Source organism: Mustela nigripes, chromosome 5 (genome assembly GCF_022355385.1).
Source record: "Mustela nigripes isolate SB6536 chromosome 5, MUSNIG.SB6536, whole genome shotgun sequence".
NCBI classification, from domain to species: domain Eukaryota; kingdom Metazoa; phylum Chordata; class Mammalia; order Carnivora; family Mustelidae; genus Mustela; species Mustela nigripes.
Window position 1 is genome coordinate 148,575,667 of NC_081561.1, and position 21,639 is coordinate 148,597,305.

A 21,639-nucleotide genomic window follows, 5' to 3' on the forward strand; every position below is an offset into this window, starting at 1 on the left:
GCACCCGCCCGTCCCCCGCGTGGGCTGGAGCCGACCCGGCACCCGCCCGTCCCCCGCGTGGGCTGGAGCCGACCCGGCCCCCGCCCGTCCCCCGCGTGGGCTGGAGCCGACCCGGCACCCGCCCGTCCCCCGCGTGGGCTGGAGCCGAAACCTGCCGGCGGAAGGAGGTGTCCCCAGAGGAGCCAGCAGAGTCCCGGGACACAGCGGGTCAGGGACCAGCGGCCAGCCAGCGGTCTACAGAAACACTCGCAGGGAGTCTCGCGTGCATGCCGGTGTGAAGGCGGCACGGCCAATAAAGAGGAGAATGACGGTTTCTAGGCTCCTGCTTTCACCTCTGTGAGCCGGCACTCTTTCCATGTCCTCACTGACCAGAGAGGCATCCGGAAACTGCGTCCCGGAACGTCTCATCCAGGCTGTTGGGACTGTGTTTCCCCTGGAGGCTTTCAAGCCCTGAGAGGTCTTTCTTGGTTCCCCACTGAAAGTGGACACTCCTCCTGGGGTTGGCACTCAGAGGCACTGCTCTGGCCCCCATGTTACCCCTTCCGTCACCTGTCAGCCCCTCTGGTGGGTCCTCCTGTCACAGGCAGCCCCTCAGCATTGACCCGGAGAGAAGGGATGGACCTTAATTTGTTTCCCGCATGTTCGTTGAAAAACCTGCTACGTTCTCTTGACCCGGTGATCATGGGGTGTCCCGGCGACCTGGTGATCACTCGTGGTTCCAGGTTTGCTGCCCCCTTAATCTCAGCAGGCAGGCCCTCCTCTGAATCCCGCTGCCCTGGAGATGAGAACGGTGGAGAACAGTCCCTCAGTAATTATCCACTAAGTTCCGCTGAAGCTGGTCTGACTCGGCTCGGCTCGTACTGCTTCCAGCACGTGAGGGGTGATCGCAAAGGCAGTCTTGCTGGGAGAAGCGCCCTGGGGCAAGTGTCCTACTGGCTCCACTTTACCCTTTGGGGCGGGTTGTAGACAGGACAGGTTCTCCCTTGGCCCCGCCGATCCCGGTTCTCTGGCTTACTGCGAAGGCAGGAACTCCTTCCCGGGCTCGTGCTCGTGACCGCTCGTGCTCATGCCCGTCCTTTGGTAGCTTTCAAGATCCTTCCCTCCTGTGCCCGGGCGGGTGTGTGCCCTCCCCGATGCCCTCACCGTGCGTCTGTTCCCCGGCCCCCAGGGTGAGTCTCCTCTGCAGATTCCGCAAATGCACTTCGAAGCCGTACTTACTTTCCAGTGGGCTCTGATTTAGAAAGTTCTCGCCGCGGAACTACGTATTTCTTGGTGTTATCCCGTAGCATAAACAGTGAAAAAAAAAAAAAAAGCCTTAAATCAGTGTCATGGAGGGAAAGTCCACCCACATGGATACGTAAATAGTTTAACCCGTTTCTTCAGTGTTTGGGTTTGGTTCTAACTTTCCTCCGGCTGACACCCTCGCGTTGTACTAAGCGAAGTACAGACCATGTTTCTGATGCATTAGCCCCGGACCTACTACCTCTGCCCCGTGCAGGGTCGCGCGGGCGCCCTCCGTGACTTCCTCCCGCCTCTCCTTGTACGTGGGCACAGCGCCACGTTGTCAAGACACAGACACGGGGACCCCCGGCACTCTGAGGTCTCGCTTCGTGTCCGTCGGTGTCTGATTTCTTTCTAAATTTGGCAAATTACCTTTTATCTTAACTAGTTTGAAGACCCTCTACCAAGTTCTTTTAATAAGCAGTGAATTCTTTAAAAGAGGGCTGTTTTATTTTCCTCTAATGGGGTTTGTGTGTCAAAGAACAAACAGCCCAGGTAAGAGCTCACTGTCCTCCGCACACCATCTGCCTCGGAAGTGACTGTGGTCAGCGGTGGGAAGGGGAGCGACGTGTGTCGAGTGTGTTCTCTTCTTTCTGATGAAGGAATGCGCCCCTGTTGGTTCCGCACCATTAAATTATCAGGGATTATGGTCCAATTCCCAACGCCAGAACCCTGAGCCTTTTTTCCTCTATTGTGCGATGTAGACGCCATCTCTCTCCTTCGGGAAAAGGATGACTTCAGTGTCTTACCGCAAGGGATCTGGGGTTTCAGGAGACGTGAATAGACCCCCCTTCCAGGCCGGACTTAGGGACCGGTGTGGCCTTCGGGCAGGGCCGGTCCGGTGGGCGCTCGGTTCACCTGTGCTCTGTCTCCCGGCTCCGTCTGTCTCTGTTAGTCTCTGTCTATCCGTTTGTGTTTCTGTCTTTCTCTGTTTCTTTCTCGATTTTTCTCTCTCTGTCTCTGCTCTCTCTGTCTGTCTTTGTCTCTGAATGTCTCTCTGTCTCCCATTTCTGTCTCTCTGTACCCCTGTCTGTCCCCTGTCTGTCTCTGTGTCTCTCGTTTGCATGACGCTGCCCTGCAGGGCCCGGCTGTGCATGTGAGAGGAGCTTTGCGGGAGCAGCGAGGCGCGCAGAGAAGCTCCGGGGAACTGGAGGCCGCGTTTCCGTGGATGCGCTCCCCTAGTTTCCCTGCTGTGGGGTGTCAGCACGTCCCCGGAACTCGGCAGCCCCGGGGTGCACCTCCGAGCTGGAAAGTTCGAGCACATTTGGGCAAAGAGAAAAAAACTGGGCCGTAAAACTCCATGGAGACAGAATTCTGTCAAAAGATCGCGTGGGCTTGCCTTGCCCATTTTTGAATAAAAGAACAACGTTCCACACAACGTGAGAAAGCAGCGATCTGTCTCCACACGTCTCTCTGCTGAGTGAGCCCGAGCAAGTTACAACAGTGCGTCCCCGCCGTGGCCCCAGGCCCCCCGGGAAGACCCCGCTGCCTTCTGCCCCCGGCACCTGTCCCCGGCTGGAGCCTTCATCCGGACAGCGAGAACAGGACCACCTTCCCCAGCGCCCGCTGCTGCTCTGGGACGTCTGAGCGGCACCTTCCTGGCCCCGGTGCGCTCGGCCCTTCCCTCCCAGGACCCGACCGGGGGCGCCAGGCCCTGCCCGGACTCCCTGTGGGGTCCACCCCTGCTCGGGTCCTCCCTCCCTCCACGTCTGTCTCCGAGTCAGCTCTGGGTCACTCTGGAGCAGAGCCGGCGAGGACCCCAGAGCCTCCCGGGAAAGCACGGCACCTTTCAAAGAACGAGGTATTGAGGGGCGTGGACCGCACAGGGCACCAGGCGTGGCGCGTAGACAAGGAATCTTGGAGCACTGAGAACATGAAATAAAACAAACAAAAAATCAGAAAAATGAAACAAAAACAAAAAAACAAGAAAGAGCAATGAAGTATCTAAAATTTGAGAATTTCCTTTTTTTCTCGTCCTGAAGAGGGAACAAGTGGACGAGACCCTTTACCTCCATAAATCCCGCTGGGACAAACGAGGCCAAATAAACCCGTTCAGTGCACACAGTACTCAGGGGCCAGCCGCCCCCACGCAGCACGCGGTCATAGCCACAGCTCTGGGCACCGGGGGGCTCTGTCGGTGAAGCCTCTGCCTTCGGTTCAGGTCGCGAACATGGGATCCTGGGGGCGAGCCCCACGTCGGGCCACTGCTCAGAAGGGAGTCTGCTTCTCCCTCTGACCCTGCTACTCCCGTGGCTTTGCTTTCTCTGTCTCAAATAAATAAGTAAAATTTAAAAAAAAAATAGCCACATCTCTCAGTTTCCTATTTTCTCCTTCCTTGTTTTCGCTTAGCGAACTGCTAGTGCTCCAGAAGTCAGAGAAAACCCTGTGGGGCAGGGGGTACACCAGGGTGCAAAAGGCAGGTGGAGATTCTGTTTATTCCATGTACAGAGCCTTCCCGAGTGCCGCCTTCCTGCTCGCTGCTCTGCCCGAGAGATGGGGGACAGACAGGTCGGACTGGAAATGTCCTCCGAGGGCGGGGGAGGGGCAGATGGGCCCCGGGAGACACGGCTGGCCCTGCAGGGTCATGTCAGGGTACCAGAGCACCAGGGCAAGCACAGGGACCCTGGAGCGGGCGACGGGAGCACGGTGGCTGCAGAGGGGCTGTGGACGGTCCTGGGGGCTCCCTCACGCGGTCCTGCGCTCGCGGATGCCTGCAGTCCTGGGTGAGGGCAGGCCCCGCCATCGGCCACGTAAGGCTGGGGGGTGTGCGTACGTGTGTGGGGCTGCCGGCCGTGTCACGGCCATCCGCGGCCTCCCTGGCCTGGTGTTTATGTAGAGACGGCCAGCTAGCTCCAGCAAGACCCGAGAAGGGGTTACCTGCCACCCGGGCCCCTCTTGACTCACAGGAGCAACCTCCAGGGGGGCGGCAAGATGCGGCGCGTGTGGGAGGGTTCTCGCCAGCGAAGTCACGACCGAGAGCACGAGCGTTGAGGATCAAGCAGAATTCCTGCACGTCCGAGCTGTGTGCACCCTTTAGCGCGGCCGGCTTGAGGGTTTGGCGGCCCAGGGCTCGGGGCTTCAGGGACCACCGCTGCGCTCTGGGCCTCACTCCGCCGCCGTGTGTGGCCTGGGCAGACTTCTGCTTTCTGCGACTCTGCGGGACGCCTCTTTACGTTTGTCTGGCTTCTTGTTTTTTCCCTCCCCCAAGTTCCTGCGAGTCGATCAAGATAAAGACAAGGACTGCGCCCTGGACTGCGGGGGCTCCTTACAGAAGCCCCTGTGCGCGTCGGACGGCAGGACCTTCCTGTCCCGCTGCGAGTTCCAGCGCGCCAAGTGCAGAGACCCTCAGCTGGAGATCGCGCACCGAGGAAGCTGCAGAGGTAAGCGGGGCGGCCGGTAGCACGGACGGCCACGCACGTTGTTTTCTCCTCTTGCTAATTTTTATAAGCAAACGCTGAAAGGTTTTCAGTTTGTGGGACTTTCTCGTGGTGTATAGGAAGAGGAATTTCTGTGAGTCCCGGGAGCAGAGGCATTTTTGAAGCTGTTTAATGCTCTTTCCTTGGGGTACTTGACCAGGACACCGGCTGCTCTGACCGTCCCCGGGGACCGTCCTCGGTTCACCGCACCTCGTTTCTCCTGCCAGCTCGCGGGACCCACACAGCCTGCGCCCGCTGTCCGTGAGTTCCCTTCCCACGGACGTTTCACGTGTAATTTCTGATTGTCCTGATTCAAGAATCAGATTTCAGTGTAACCAGCACAAACACCGAAATCCTTCCTATGTTAATGAAGGGTTTGACTCGGCAACATACGCTGACATTTCCGGCACAAACGGTTGCGTTCAGAAAGGGATTGACCTTCCTTTTCCTGTTAGCTAAGAGAAAAGACCAGAGTAGAGCCGCCTCTGAGATGAGGTTCTGCTCCGTGTCCGCGTGGGCCCAGCAGGCCCTCAGCGAGGTGGAACTTCCTCGGCCACCGCGGGCCGGGTCTCGGCTCCTGGCTCCAAGCCTGGCCCCGTTCTGAATCACCTGCTCGTCCTTCCTTCCCGAGACAATCGCGGTACCCGAGGGGAACACGTCCCGGCCATTTCTGCACGTGACTAAGTCGGCACCCTGCCTGCTCCCGCAGAGCCCCCTCCTCGGCCCCACGGGAGAGCTCGGCCTGCAGAACCAGGCTCCCATCGTGACCAGCACCGGCGCCCACACTGGGGCTGGGGCTCGCCCGGGCCGGATCCTGTCCGCAGGCACCACCCGCGGGTTCTAGTACCTGGGTGTTGCCCATACCGGCGCTCACGTGCTCACGAGGCTTTCTTTCCACCATCGTGCTTTGTTCAGAGTCCAAGTGTTTTAGACCCTGAGCATTTAAAAGCCCCGGAGGGGCCCTAGTGTGAGCTGTAGTGCGTGGGAGACCCTCTGGCCAGAGACACTGGGAACGCCCTCTCCGTGCGGGGCCAGCAGAGCACTGCCCACTGAGCCCCTTTCCTACCCTGTGGTTGGGTGCTGCTGCCCGAGCGGGAACCGCACAGAAGGTGCGTCTCCTTTTCATGCAGGAAGCCAGGCCCCCAGGGGAGGCTGAGTAGAGACACGAGGACGGGGGACACGAGAGGGCACCACCCTAAGGAGTGCTGGAGTAGCGCGGGGTGGGGGTGGGGGGCTCTGCTCTTACTTAGCGGGAAGTGGGGAGCCCCAGGGAGTTGAGGCAGAAAAGGGACGTACGCTGACTTGTGCGGAGACGCGCCGCTCGCCGCACCACACCCCCGGCCTCCCTCCCGTCTGCGCTGGTCCTTGGCCTGGGCACGCGGGCTCTGGGCATCCGCCAGGTTGGCCCCGGTGAGTCTCCCCCGGACCTGCCCCCGGAGGAATACGCGAGGTGAAGGGAGCAGCCGCTGCGGCAGGAAACGTGGCTTCAGCTCCGTTTCAGTAAGTTGCTGCGTTTATGAAAATGCGATGAACAAAGTATTTGATTTTACTTGAAAGGAAGGCTCTGCGGTGGGGAGGGTCACACCGGGGGGAGGTCGCACCCGGGTCCGAAGACACTGGGGGTCTGACGCCACCGCCCACCCACGGGGTGCACAGGAAGGCTCTTCTTCCAGCGCCGGCCCCGCGGACAGCAGCGCGTTCTCAGGAGAGACCTGTAGTTTTTGTGAACAAAGCCCATACGATTTATAACTTAAGTTTTACTTTATTAGGGAAATATAATTTTAAAATGTTAAAGCACAGATAGGAAATATCTTTCATAGAAGAATGCCATGAAAGGTGAGATAATCCAAGTCAGTGGCATTAGAAATGATGTCACGGAGTCACATATACACGCGCACGTGCCTCCCACAGTGAAAACTACCTCCAAAGGGCGCGTGGAGGCAGACGCGGGGTTCTGGGGCCGCCACGACTCACTCGGCCTCTCGTTGTATGATGGAAGAAAGCAACGCATAACTTTACAAAAAGAGTTTTGTAAATGAAAGATGATTCTTTCTCCTTAAATATCCTTCCCCAGTTGTAGAAAACAGAACATGATTCATCAAATCCCACCCATCTGGGTTTCCAGGGTTCAGCATGGTCCTCAGACCTGTTTTCTCAGCGGCCGTTAGGTTTCAGCAAACTGTGCTGTTTCTGATTCCTTTGGAGAAAAGAGACATGAAGGACGTCAGATGGTCTGGACGAAGACCCGGACACACGCGGAACCTTTGTTCCTCAAGCGAATGATCGATATTCCTGAAGCAGCTTCCATGTCTGGCTCTGAAATCACTGCTCAGCACCCGCCGAGCCGTCCCAGGATTCTGGTCACTCGGTGCAGGTGCGCCGCAGAGACGCGCCATCTGGGCTCCCCAACAAAACGAGGCCGATCAATGCTCTGGTTTCCCAGTGTGTGCGTGAGTTCTGTCTACACTACCCTGCAGTCTACAAGTGTGTACAAGCATCGCATCTAAAAAAACAACACACATATCTCGCTTACAGAAGACGTCCGTGCTGAAGGGTGGCAGCCCTCATCTGAGTTTTCGGGAACGCACGTGACCACAGACCGCCCCACGTCATCACCATGAAAAGGACTGAAATATTGTGCGAAGCACCAAAATATGGCTCAGAGACAGGAAGTGAACACGTGTTGCTGGAAACATGGTGCTGGCGGACCTCTCGGTGCTGGAGACGTGGTGCTGGCGGATCTCTCGGTGCTGGTTTGCCACGACCTTCGGCGGCAGCGAGTCTGGGAGGCGTGGTGAGGGGAAGTGAGGCAGGTCTGCGCCGGGACACTTGGGAAACCAGCGTTCCTTGTTATGAGTGGCTCCCTGAAGAGGCACCGGGATGAGAATGAGTGGGCTTCGCCTGTAAGGTGACCTCCTGGCCCTCGCCCTGCGCTGGATTGACTTCTGGTTCCATGGCACCCAGGGCCTCTGTAAGAACTTGCGGGTCATGACGGCATCGTCTAGACTGAGGACAGCCTCCTCCCTGCTCTACGATGGCCCGTGTGAGACTGTCCAGAACCCCAGAGGCTCCCGTCCCCGGCTCTCCTCTGACGATCTCTCACGTGGGTTTCAGAGACCCGTAGTGACTGGACAGCTCATCCCTCACGAGGCAAAGTGACACAAGGGTCTCCTGGCCCCGAGGGCAGCTCATCCCTCACGGGGACCATGAAAACAGAACGCCCAAATCCTCCCAAACTGAACCCCCAACACTAGAAATATGTTCCTGTGCCTTCGACAAAGACTGAGTTAGCCCAGATATTTGAAGATGAAACAGTCTTTGAAGAAGCAATGTTTAGACCCCAGGACTCCTATGCATCAGGATCCACCATTCCTGCGTTGTTCAACGTCACTTTTCAACACAAATTGCCCGTGGCGTTCTCACGCACTTTACTGGGAAGGACAGGCGCCCCGACGGGTGTCCAGGGACTAAAATGATTTGCATTTTCCTGGATCTGTCTCCTGGGGGGAGGGAAGCAGAAGCTACAATGAGCGATTGGGATTTCCTCAAAATAAAAAGCTTCTGCGCCGTGAAGGAAACAGTCAATAAAACTAAAGGCAACTTGCAGAATGGGAGACGACATTCGCAAATGACGTGTCCAATAAGGGGTTAGTTCCCAAATGTACAAAGAACTTGTACAACTTACACCCAAACCCCCAAATAATCCAGTTAAAAATGGGCAGAAGACAAGAACAGACATTTCTCGAAAAAAGACAAGCGGCCGACACACGAGCAGGTGCTCCACATTGTTGATCATCAGGGAAATGAAATGAAATCAAACCACGGAGAGCTCCCCCCTCGCACTGTCAGAGCCGCTAAAATCACCCAGACAGGAAACAGCAGGTGTTGGCGAGCACGCGGAGAACGGGGAGCCCTTGCGCACTGCCGGTGGGAACGGAGGCTGGTGCGGCCACTCTGGGGAGCAGCACGGAGGGTCCTCAGGAAGTTAAGCAGAGCTGCCCTACGGCCCAGCAATCGCACTCCTGGGTGTTCACCCCCCAAAATACAGAAGCACTAATTTGACGGGATATGTGCACCTGATGTTCGTAGTAACAATGTCCATGATAGCCAGACTCTGGGAGCTGCCCAAGTGTCCACAGACGTGTGTGTGTGTGTGTGTGTCTGGGCGCGTGCACGGCAGAACAGTACTCTGACACAAATCGAATCTTGCCGTTTGCAGCGACACGGATGCAGCTCGAGGGGATTCCGCGGAGTGAAATCCGTCGGTCAGAGAAAGACAAATACTGTGCGATCTCACTCATGTGGGGAAGCCGGACACAAGATAAATGAGCAAAGGAAAGAGAGAAACCCAGAAGCAGACTCGAAACCACACAGAGCGCATGGATGGGGACCAGAGCCAGGGCCGGGTGCGGGGGCGGGGAGCAGGGGTGGGGACGCGGGTGCGCGGACACTGATGGGCGGACTTGCTGGACTCGTCCGCTCGCCGCAGCTGCCGCAGCTGTCCTGGAGCTTAGAGACGCGACTGGCCGTGCGCCACGGAAGCAGCAGGTCCACGGCTGCCAGGTGGCTTCCACGGAGAAGCTGGCATGTAGGCCCTCCCCCTCCTTCCTCGTCCTAGTTCGTGTGTCCCGGTTCTAGACACATCGATCTGAGAAAAATCCGGATGCCTTGATTGTAGTTTTGCCCCTGCGTCACCTGTGCTGACATAGGAGGAATGATCTAAGAAGAAGTTCAAGTATCAGACGCCTTGGTCTTCAGAGAAGGATCTAGGAGCGATCAGCTGTGCTGGCACCGCTGTGGTAGCGTGCCGCAGAGGTGGCGGTTACCACCCGAGTTAACGGTCCTGCGTCTGCCATGTTCCCTTAGACGACGGCCATCAGCTGCTGTCTGGGAAGGCCGCGAGGAAGCTTCCGGGGGAAGCCTCTGGATTAACGCTCGTGCTGTGGACACCCGTGCGGGGTCAGAGCCGGGCCAGAGGAGCCCGTGCTCTCCTGGTGGAAACCTGACTCAGCTTGGCTGTGCCCGCCGTGGGGCCTCGCCAGAGCACCTCTGGATAAGCTCCTCGCTGGCTTCGGTGTGTCCGGACCCAGCCTCCCGGCTCCGGCTAACTCTCCTGGCCGGGTTCTCACTCAGCTCCAATGCCATCCTGTAAACTTGTGGCACAGAACGTGTGCGACGGGAAGCGGGTAGAAGTAAAACTCACCTCACGAAAGCTGGTTCCATTTCATCCAAAGTGAGAATAAAAAGAACGTGCAGGTGCCTGTAGATTTCAAAGTCCCGTTCACGTGGCGCTTCCGCTGACACGGGTACAGATATTAGAGTCACTTTAGAACGACGTTGTTCGCTGCAGGGTTATTGTAAGACAACTGAGTGAGGCGCCCCGGGGCTCCGTCGGTGGAGCGTCCGACTCCTGAGTCAGCCAGGCCTGGGTCTCAGGGTCCTAGATCCGTGGGGTTTTGATTTTCAAAACTTAGCGAACACATTAATACTTTTCTTTTGATCTGAGGCAATTGGAGATTTCTTTTCATCCAAACTGCTGGCATTGAATAAAAAGTCAGAGAAGAAAAAAAAGGAAGAAGAACCGTAAAATGCCAGGAGGCGTGGGAACTGCTGAGATTTCTGGAATCAAAGTGATCACGGATCTGTGACAGAACAGCCGCCCCTGGGATTGCCAGGACCCAGGAAAGCATCGTCATCACAGAAGGCTCCGGATGCCGCCAGACAAGCCTCCGCCTCAGGGTGTGGTTCGGTCACTGTACGTCAGTGGTCACTGTACGTCAGTGGTCAGGCTGCTGCTACTTTCCTAAACAGAATAGGTATTTCCACTGAAGAAGTCTATGTAGGATGCACGTGTGTGTGTGTGTGTGCGCACGCGTGAGTATCTCTGTGTGCATCTGTGCATGTATACATGTGTGCATGTGTGCATGTGTGCACTGGTGTGTTCGTGTACACATGTGTGCACATGTGTGTGTCTGCACATGTGTCCCTCCTGTGTGCGCATGTGTGCCTGGTCACCTCACACACACATCTCCACAAACATGTGTGCACACGTACATGTGGCTGTGCATGTGTGCGTATCTGTGTGCATGTGTGCATGGTCACATCACACAATATATTTTTGCCTACATGTATGCACACGTGCACGTGGCTGTATGCATGTGTGTATCAGTGTGCGCGTGTGCATTTAGGTGCATGCACACATGGGTCTCTGTGTAGGTGTGTCTTACACACACGTGCACACATGCATGTACACAATGCACGTGTCTGTGTCTGTGTGCACATGTGTCAGCGTGTGCCCACATGTAGCTGGGTGCACATGTCTGTGTCTGCGTGTGCCCATGGCCGTGTGTCTGTGTGTGCATGTCTGTGTGTATGTGACTCTCTTTTGTCCCGTCTACAGGCTGGGTCCTGGCCGGTGCCACCCGCCCTGTGTAAGCCGCACTTCTTTTTCACTGTGTCTGTGCTCGTCTCACAGAAACCTACACGAATCACGTTTTTACTCCCTTCCAGTGTTCTAGTAGGTCTGATGTTAGAAATGTCCTTCCTCATGGACTAAAGTCGACGGGACGACAGGTAGCGTCATTGCCTTCCCGTTCAAGGCGTGGTCAGAAACGCACCAGCGCTTTCTGGAACGTCGCGTGAACCGTGTCTTCCCCGTGCTTCAGCAACGCCTGCATTCTCCGCGTGCTCGTGCGCCCGCAGCGCTGGGGGCCTGTCGGCACCGCCTCGCGCCGTGTGTCCTGGGACGCTGCACTCAGACCCGATGGAGGGGCTTGGTGACAGTTTGCGGGGGTCCGTTTCGATGCCTGGACGCTCGTGGTTATGTCCCCGCACCGATGGTTGTGGTTGGTTGTTTCCTGCATGGATGTTGCGAGAGTTCGCAGGATGTCTAATGGGCCGCCCCGGTTATGGACTGAAGCTTTCCCTGTTACGATTTGTTCCTGTCTCTCTGCACTTAAACTGATCATAGTCATTTAGAAGGGAAACTCGGTTCCTTTCCTCAGGCGCTCGGCCTTGCTGTCCGTGTGGCCTGGCGGCGGAGGGTGGAGGGGCCCCCCCGCCCGTTCCTCTGGCTTTTATCACAGCACAACCCCCTGTATTAGGGAGGGAGAAATTTAGAGAAATTTAGGCAAAGAGCTTTGCAGCACAGAGTCCTTGCTTTTTCTCAGAGTCTGGCCTTCAAAATTACGGGTGGATAAAATATTACAACCTTTGAAACCGTGTCCGCCTTCGCTGGGTGCCAGGACAAATAAAAGCACGTCACTCACAGGACCGGCGCTTCTGCGGCCACCGCCCCGGGACAGTCTCCTTTGTCTGGCAGCCGCTCGCGGCTCGTCTGGCCCCCCACTCTGAGGCCAGCCCTGTCTGCGCTGGGCCCGCGCTGGGCCGTGAGCACGCAGCGGCGGGGCCCGTCTGCACCCCGGCACACGGCACCGACTCCGAGTCAGGACCCTGTGGTGGACGCTCCCGCCCGAGTCACCGCCCAGGAAAACACCCCGTCTCGCCTCTCACCTCGCTGTGCTTGGTACGAGGACTTCAGTAACGAGGGACATCTGCCTTAGCTGAGCGGGCACACGTCAGCCGTGTAAGGGTTTAAAGTGATGTTGAGGACACGGGGGAGGGTCCACGCCCAGGATCACTAAGCGGCACGGCACCTAGGGCGAGCTCTTGCCAAAAGGGTCGATCTGGCGTGGAGTGTTCTGACCGCAATGTACCAATCACGAACTAAGGAGAAGGGAAGGGAGATGTTCTCATTCCGGTACCATCCCTGGTGTTCTCGTGAATTCCAGTGGAATTGCTCTGGTGGCCGCTGACCGCTCTCCGGGGTAAAGACCCTGATTCAGAATATCCAGAGTCAGGGGCACAAGCAGGTGGTGTGGGCAAACGGAGCCTGCATTTCCGAAGGACAGCTGACACAGGCCCCACAGTTCTGTGCCGCAGGATGCCTCCGGCGACCTCCTAGCCAGCGGCATGCTGGACCAACACGGGGAATTCAATCTCCCGTGAGAGGTGCGAGTCGCCCGCCCCGGTCTGAGCCGATCCGCAGTTAAGTGCAGAGTCTTCTAGGGAAGGCGTCCAAGCCAGGAACAAGGTCTGTGAGTTGCCTAGAAAATGTATGCTCTTTTCCCATGTCCCACAATAGCCCAAATATTAGACATGATTTGTAATTCTGTCTGTGCCCTGGTGAGAGCTTGCAAGCTGGAAGTCATATCGCTTTTCGTTTTAGACAGTCAAACCACAGGTTATACTTAAAAAACGAGGACAGCCGTCCAGCAAAGCAATGATTTGTCCTCAGCTAAAACACAGACTGCACTAAAACCACATGTTGCTGAGCCCGGGCTGGCCAGGCCGGACTGTAGATCAGGACGTGAGCGCGGAGCCTGGATGAAAGGCTGTTTTCTGCAGCGTGTGTGCCCGTAACTCACGGTACAGCCTGCAGCCCACGTCCCCCTGAAGACCAGGACGGGTGTGTGGAGTGGCAGAGTCTATATTCAGCCCCTGGACGCCGCGGGAGCTGTGGCCACAACCGGAGCCCTGGAGCGGCTGCCCAGAGGGCAGGCACGCTGTCCGAGCCAGCAGTCTCCGGTACCAGGCAATCAAAAGTCACCATCTAAAGATCTTGGCCAGTGGACACGTTTGAAGAAGTAGATCTTGGAGTCCAGACGGCCTTTAAGATCTAGACAACTTGTTATTTAAATCTGGAAACACTTGAGAAAAATGGGGAAAGCCATTCTTCTTGAGTCTGAAAACTCAGATGAGCGACATTATACGGCGGCCTGAGGAGCGGAAACGTGAGCTGGCGTGGGTGTCCTGGGGCTCGTGGACGACACACGGGGGTGTGCTGCTGCCCCTGCCCTACTGGGGGCTCTGGGGGTCCACGCCTCTGCACCCGTCACAGACGTCCGGCACGAGCAGCGGGAGCTCCGGTCCCTCCTGGTCCCGGAGGTCATGTGCGGGCCGTGGCAGGCTGTGGGGACAGCGGGGGGACTCACTCCCGAGCCAGCGTGCCCTTGCAATGCACGCATCTCCGTGTTTGGTTTGAGGGTCTGTCTCCAAACTCCTGGTGTCCGCACAGAGATGATACATGCCAGTGTGTTCAGACTCTTCCTTTTTTGTGAGCTTCTTGGGTCCCAGAAGGTGGTTCCCTGAGGAGCTGGAGGAACGTAGAAACTTTCATTGAAATATGTTATGGTCATGTTAGTACAAATGCCTGAAAATATGGGACGCAGTGGAGGGAGTCACTAAAGATGTGTGACTTTTTATCTGACTTATTGTCAGACTTTCCATGCATCGTTGGGGGTGGGGAAGGGCCTCAGTATGGCTTGGAGACCTTGGGACAGCATGACGGACACAAGGACCACTGTGGTTTCCTGGCCAAGGTGGTCTCCAGACCTCGCGGTGGAGGGCCAGGGCCTTGGGTCTGATCTTAGAGGGGCTTCTGGACCTGGCCGTGGAGTGTGTCCTGGAGCTGGTGAGCTCACAGCCCCGCTGGGACCCACAGACGGCCGTCTGCCGCTGGCCCCACGGGGGGACGTCTTCACCTTCGAGGAAGCAAAGTCCTTGCAGCCGGAGAAGCAGAGGGGCCGTCTCTGAGCCTCAGGTCTGCTCGCTGAGTGCGGAGAGCACCCCACTTCCCACCGCACAGGCCTGGGTCCTTCCATGGGGGACCCTCCGCCCGCCTCCACCCACGGCGGGTGACTCCGCGCCTGCCCTTCCGGGGTGTGTAAGGGACGCCTGTGCTCTGCTCCTTCCGCAGACGTGTCCAGGTGCGTGGCCGAGAGGAAGTACACCCAGGAGCAGGCCCGCAAGGAGCTGCAGCAGGTGTTCATCCCGGAGTGTGACGAGGACGGCGCCTACAGCCAGGTGACCTGCTCTCCGCAGCGTCTGCAGCCGGCGGGCGGCGGGCGGCGGGCCGGGGGAGGAGGGCGGGGGCTCCCGTGGCAGAGGTCGCTGCCCCGGTCGGGAGCGAGTGAAGGACAGGGCTGACTTCCACGGCCAGTTGTGCGAGTGAAGTCACTCGCGCCTTTCCGGGGGGCAGGGGTCTCTGTTGGGGCCTTGCTGTCCATCTGGGTCACTCTGTCCTGCCCCCCAGCCCCCTTGAGGGGCGTCGGCGCCTGGGCACCAAGCTCTTCGCTGAGGATCTAGTCCCAGAAGGATCCTGAGTTCTGAGAGTAGAGAGTAGACCCCCCCCCCCGGAAGGATGCTGGGGAGACCTCGGGGGGCAGGGCCGGGGAGACCCCAGGGTGGGAGAGAGGCAGGGGTGACAGGGAGACCCTGGGGTGGGCAAGAGGGAGGCTGAGGAGATGGGGGAGGGGTAGTGCGCGGGATGCCCCGGAGACCCTGGGGAGCCAGGGGACGCTGGCGAGACCTGGGGTCAGAGAGTGGGGGCAGGAGAGATGCTCGGGAGACCCCGGGGTGGGGGCAGAGCAGGAGCGGTGCCACGGACCGAGGTGGGGAGGGCGCTGTCCCTTCCCCTGGCGTCCACCGCGGTGCCGCGGGGAGAGGCTGAGCGTGTCCCTGGACACCCCGGGGCCCAGCTCCCCGTGGAGACAGGAGCGGCGGCTGCAGCTCAGGCGGGCAGGCGTCCTGGACGTGGCCGCGCCACTGCGGGGTTGCGGGACGCGGTTCTGCCCTGCCCTTCGCCGGGTGTGCGGACGCGGTGACAGGAGATGCGCGCAGCCAGAGCTGACCGCTGTCCCGTCCGCCCGCAGGTGCAGTGTCACAGCTACACCGGATACTGCTGGTGCGTCACACCCAACGGGAGGCCTGTCAGTGGCACGGCCGTGGCCCACAAGACGCCCAGGTGCCCGGGTAGGTCTGCGAGCGCGCCCCGCGCCGGCCACTGACCACCGCCGAGTTCTTTGGGTGTGGCCGGATCTGCGCGTGGTTCCCAGGGGACCCCGTGGGGTGGTTGTGGGAGTCACGGGTCAGCGACGAAGCCGCCAACAGGGAGAGCTGTTCAAGATGGCTCTGCCGCGGGCGTCTGCTCTGGCTCCGGGAGGTTCTTTGATTCAGGATGCGGGGTTCTTCAGGAACGGCCACAGGGACTGTAGTCAGCAGTGGAAACTGCCACATGTTTCTTTTGGGGAAAAAAGAAAAATGTTCTGGTTTTATATGTAGATGTTTGCAAAGAAAAAGAGGCTCATTCTTTATTAAGCCAAAGGCTTAATACGGCCAGGAGTGTAACCTATGAGATAATCCATTTTTCTTTAGTATTTTACCAAAAATGGTATAAGTGGGCCTGGTCGTTTTCACTGGAGAGAGTGTGACAGCGTGAGTTGTGATTGATCGGCCTGGGGGAGCAATCTGACCGTCTCTGAAGGGACTCGTGATCTCTGCATCCGGTTCCCAGATCGGACTTGAGTCCACGGTCGAAGCAGCCGTAGTGAAAACGAAGCACTACGCGTGTTCCCGAGTTTTCACGTAAAACATCGAAGCGTTTGCCTTTAGGATGTACTTTTAGACTCACTTTTTTTTTTTAAAGATTTTATTTATTTATTTGACAGACAGAGATCACAAGTAGGCAGAGAGGCAGAGAGAGAGAGGGAAGCAGGCTCCCCGTGGAGCAGAGAGCCCGATGTGGGACTCGATCCCAGGACCCTGAGATCATGACCTGAGCCGAAGGCAGCAGCTTAACCCACTGAGCCACCCAGGTGCCCTAGACTCACTTTTTAAAAGTGAGACATCTTATAATGAGGAATTCTGTTCATGATTCAGATGTTTACACGGGGAGCCAGGGCGCAGGCCAGAACTCACGACGGCTGCAGGATGACGACGTCTGTAGTTAACAGGAACATGAACCTCATATTTCCAGTCACTGGTCAGCACTTAAAAGCCACGGGTGTGCATCATGTGGAATTAAAAAAGATTTATTTTTTAAAACTCCCTGGTTGTCCAAGAGCTAAAAATTGCTGACAAATATTCTTCGTGAGCTAACGCTTGCCCCTAATAATCCCTCTATGACCTCACGGAGCAAAGGAAAGGAAGCGCGACGCGACCGCCGCCCTCCGCGCCTCTCCTTCTGGGCGACGCCGTCGCACAGGTTTCTTTCCAGGCGTGCGACTCCATGAGGCACCGAGCTTATTTTGTGAAGGAGAAAACTGGGGGGATGTCCAATTCTGTGACTTTGGTGATACTGTTAGAAATTAGCTTGTGTCTGAAAGGTCTGTATTGGGAAGCCATGTGTACAAACTCGGCCGAATCTCTCACATTCGGTTTTGGAATCAAGCCACTACAGGACCCGCTAACACATCCTCTTCCCAACCAGGTACCAGCAATTATAATCAGACTATATAGAGATGCTGTGTTTTCGTGGTGGCTGTGTGGATTTTTTTGGCCCATGTGTTGGGTTTGGGGAAACAGTGTGCTCGAGAGTCCGGCGTTTCTCGCGTGGGGCCTGCGCCCGGCTCGGTGGGTCGGTCGGGCTAGCGGCGAAGGCGGGGCGCGCGGCTCTCAGACTCCCTGTCTCCGCGTGAGCGTCTGTTCTCACTGCTGGGCCGGGGCGGGGGTTGCGTGGGCTGCGTCCCCTCACACCCGCGGACCCTGCGGCGCCCTCTGTAACTTCCGAGGCGCCCTGGGAGACGTCTGCCGACCCCACGCTGTGTCGTGCTTTTGTTCTGCAGGAGTGCGGGTGTGGGAAAGCAGGTGCCCGTGCTTGGAAACTGCAGGGTTTGGGGAATTGCGGTGAGAGTCTGAGGCCAGGTAGGGGTTCGGGACGGTCGTGCTCACACCCACACACGTGACGTGTGCGGAGACTCACAATGTTCGGTCACACGCGCACACGCGGTGCCACACTCACGACACAGACACGTGCATGATCTCCTTGTGACAGACGTGGGCATAAGGCACTGTGACTTCTCCCCAGATGCTGACAGAGCCTCACGGGTAATGCAGCAAAGCGGGGGGTAGGACGTCCCTGCTGGGGTCCTTGTGTGGGCACCACTGCAGGGGAGCGCAGTTTCCGTCTGCGACCAGCCAGGGACCCGTTCTCCGGGGACATCGTCCTCTCCTTCCTGGTAGACGGGCGCGCGCCTCTACTGCTGGTGCCCAGGATCCACTCGCTGTGAACCGTGGCCGTGGTTTCACCCAGTTTATTAAAATCGCGTCAGGCTCCCTGTTCAACAGCTGTCTTTCGTCCTGGAGTTCACACCAGCTTTACCCGATAAACACCCGCCATGAAATTGTGACAAGAGAGTTAAACTGTAGCCGTCAACGGAAGCCGTCATTCAGGACGGGCACCTGTGTCTATGGCGAACCTGTGCCGGTGCACGGTGAGGAAGGCTTGGGGAGGGAGCAGACGTGCTCATGTTACTGAGGTGTCAGAACAGGGAGAGGACCTCCTGCCCCCAAGTCCTCCACCAGCTCGCTTCTCCCAGAAGACCCTTTAAAAAGGGGAACAGTCCTTCATTCCATAATTATATAATCTTAAGCCATTAATGCAAAAGACCAAAATTCCTATTAATTGATAAGGAGAATGAGATGAGACACTTGAGCAGAAAAATGGTCAAAAGTCCTGAAGAGACACAGCGTTTTATAAAGGAGGAAACCCTGATGACCCGCGAACATAGGAGGAAGTGTGTAGGCTCACTAGTACCAGAGAAATGCTAATTAACATTGCCATGAGAGTCCCCTCCACACCCCTGCCCCCTCCCAATTAACAGCAAAGAAAAAGGGATCTGTGATGTGTTGATAGGGACATGGGTGCACCGACCCTCCCCCACTGCACCAGCAGAACCCGCTGGCCTCCAACATGGGGTAACGGGGTGTGGTGTGGCTCCAGGGACGCTCACTTTGGTTTGCAGCCAGAGACACGCGCAGAGCGTCCAGACCCCCGTTTGTGGCAACAACCAGATCTGGGGAACAGATGGACGGCCACAGTGTCCAACTGGATGGACCATGTGTTTGGGTCAGCTTGCTCGGTCCCACGGTGCCAAAGTGGTCCTAAGTGGAAACGCCACAGAACACATGAGTCCACTTAAAATTCAAAACACAAATCAAACTCAACTCCTGCACTTAGAGAAACATCCCCAGGCAGAAAGCCACAAAGGCATGAGGAAGGGCTTGTGGTAGGATCAGATGGCCGTTCCAGGGGCAGAGGATTTTGACCGGAGAGGGGGGACGTGTCGACTCTGCGTGCCCGGGAAGTGCTTCTCTGGATCTTCGACGACAGATTGTCAGGCTGTGCAGGCATGTCGGTGGCCGGAGGGCAGAAGTCCACAGCTTTAAAGAGAAAAAGTGAAAACTGCAGAGGTCATTGGAAGAAATAGCACAGGGACTTGAACCCTCAACCTCAGGGTTTGGGTGGGGGGGGCGGGGAACTGAGGCCACACCGGGGCTGGAGGGAGGAATGGGTGAGAGACGCAGAAGGGACGGGTTGCGGACGCCCGGCTGCCGTCCTCGACGGTCTGCAGAAGCGGAGGCGGCGGCTCGGTGGCCGTGTCCGTGCAGCGGCTGCTGCTGGTGTCTGAGGGGACCCACCAGGCGTCGGGCATCACGGCTGCCCGGACGGAAGTGGTATTACCTTCTAGTTCCTTCTAGTTTACAGGTGGGGACTCCACCCAAGGCCTCTTTGCTTGGGACAGAGCTACGACTTAAAACTCTTAGCTTTTGTCTCCATAGCCCACATTTTCAGCCAAATCCAAAAATGCAAATTCACGAGCCATGAACTTACTTGGAAAATGCGTAACTCCAGGCGTGAGACCTGGAGACGAGTAGGTGGAGGTTTTGTCCAGGCCCCGGCAAGGCCCCGGCAGGCGCTGCGCCTGCCCCCACCCTGCCCATCGGCTCCCCACTGCTTCTGGAAACCCGCCACGGGCTTTATCCGCATGAACCCAGGACGGGCCCCCAGGGTCAGCGCTCTGCTCCGATTTCCATAGCTAGTGAGTCTCGCGCCGTGTCCTTCCAGCCGCGGCCACGGACTCAGTGGTGCTCAAGTGGGGAGAGGCAGAGGCTTCGGTGGAGCAGCAGGTTTGGGGTGGCAGATCCTGGCCCACGACACCCCGTGGACACGCGCTTCCTGACGACTGAACCACTGAGCGTGGCGACCCCCTAACGAGTCCTAAGATGCTGTGTTAGTCGACCAGAGTGTACGTGACACGTTCGCCTGGAAAGTCACGGAGGGCATCCAACGTGACCCGCCCCCCCCCCAAGGAATCCACTCATCGTGCGCTGCTGATTCGTTTGTGGCTGAGCCCCTGCCAGGCAAGGCGCGCACGGTCTGTTCAGGGCACTGCAGACACGTGTGTCCCGGGGGGCGAGGTCGGCTTGCTGCGTGAGGGTGGACAGGCGACCACCGTTCTGGGGGGGACGCGCTGCCGCACGGGGCACGGGGGTCTGGTACTTGTTCTCAGCCGGGGCTCCTCGCTTCCCCGCTGCCTGCGGGTCCTGAGGCCGGTGCAGAAGGTGAGCGCGAGGCTGGTGGGAGCTCCCAGCCTTCCAGGGGAGAGCGTGCGGGGGTCAGGACGCACATCGCCTTGAGAAGCATTCAGGTCCGAAATGCTGCTGTTTGAGCCGCCGCCAGCTGCGTCCCAGACTTTGCCCTGCCGCGTTTCTTGCTCATGGTTTGGAGATTTCTTTGCTTATCAAGCCCTGTGGATTTAATCCCTGGGTCAGGAGATGGCTTTACGCTCAGGGTCTTCTGCATGGGGGATGCTCAGGGGATGAAGGAAATGACAGGAACGCCCCGAGCCATTCCCGCACCCCCTGTGCTGCTGGGGGCCCCGAGCCATTCCCGCACCCCCTGTGCTGCTGGGGCCTGAGCCATTCCCGCACCCCCTGTGCTGCTGGGGCCTGAGCCGGTCCCGCACCCCCTGTGCTGCTGGGGGGCCGGGTCGACATGCCTCCATCTGGACGTCGCTGATTCATATTTATTCTGCAAGAACTTTTTCTTCTTTTCTTCTTCTGAAGACTTGAAGACTGACGTTACCGGAGGCAGAGTAGAACTCAGAAACAAAGGACTCTTCTCCAAGGGAGGGTTTTTGTAGCTTGTGCCTCCGCTATTACGTGGGAATCGCTCCAGGCTCTCCCCTCCCATCTGCAACTGTGCACCGTGGCCAAGAGCTTATTCCTGGCACAGGTACAAAGCAGCGTGAGACACGTGAGCTGAACCTGCCCGCAAGAACTCTCCGTGTCACGACATCCCCGGAACCTTTGTGTGTGGCTCAGCTGGGAGTTTGTGTCCGACGTCCGCTGTAGGTCTGGGGCCACAGAGCAGGAGAGGGGAGACATCCGCATCCGTGGCTGAGGCCTGCCTGGGAGCGCCCATCCCCCCCCCCCCCAAACCAGAGTCGGCGGTGGGGAGAGTTGTCCCGAGCAGGCTGGGGGTCCTGTCCAACCCGACATCCCCACTCCCCGAGTCCCCGTGCCTTCGTGGGGCAGGACAGAAAGCCGGCTCTCGGCCCCACGCATTTCCCGGCCCGTTCTATCATGCCCAGTGTCATCTCTCGTTGGGGTCAGTTATTGGAGGCATCGCTTGTCTGCCGAGAGGGATGAGCACATCAGTGGCCCTTTCCTGATCACTCATCTGAGTGATTTCCCTGCTGGGTTTGGGAAGGTCCAGGCGTGCAGGAGAGCGGCCTTGGGGTTAGGTCGGAGGCCTCTCAGTACACTGCCCGTATGTGTCCTGCACCTCCCCAGTGCCTGTAGCTTTGGCCTCCCCCTGACGGGGGCACTTCACATTTCTATGAAAATCCTAATCATTTCTGAAAATGTTCCCTTGGAAAAGAGAAGCTAACTTTTTTTTTCATTTTTCACTCATGAATTTCCCTGGTGCTCAGTGACCAACCTGCACAGCTGAGGAATCTGAAAGAAACTTCTGGAACAACTGGATTTCCAAATCCTGACGTCAACAGCACAGCCGCAGCTGGCTTCTCGAGTCTCTGGAGTATTTCTTTGTACAAATGCTTGAAATGCAAATTCAGGGTTGCTTGGTGTGAAGCAGAAA

The 21,639-nt window shown here is 57.7% G+C and overlaps 1 protein-coding gene across 2 annotated transcripts in view; it reads left to right on the forward strand.

Annotated features, from left to right (window-relative positions):
* SMOC2 (SPARC related modular calcium binding 2) overlaps positions 1–21,639 on the forward strand; it is a 143,657-nt gene that overhangs the window by 36,479 nt on the left and 85,539 nt on the right. For both annotated transcript variants that reach the window (XM_059399310.1, XM_059399311.1), the window contains exons 2-4: positions 4,490–4,661; positions 14,455–14,561; positions 15,410–15,509. In XM_059399310.1, coding sequence (XP_059255293.1) covers positions 4,490–4,661; positions 14,455–14,561; positions 15,410–15,509 — 379 coding nt within the window. The remainder of the gene's footprint in view (positions 1–4,489; positions 4,662–14,454; positions 14,562–15,409; positions 15,510–21,639) is intronic.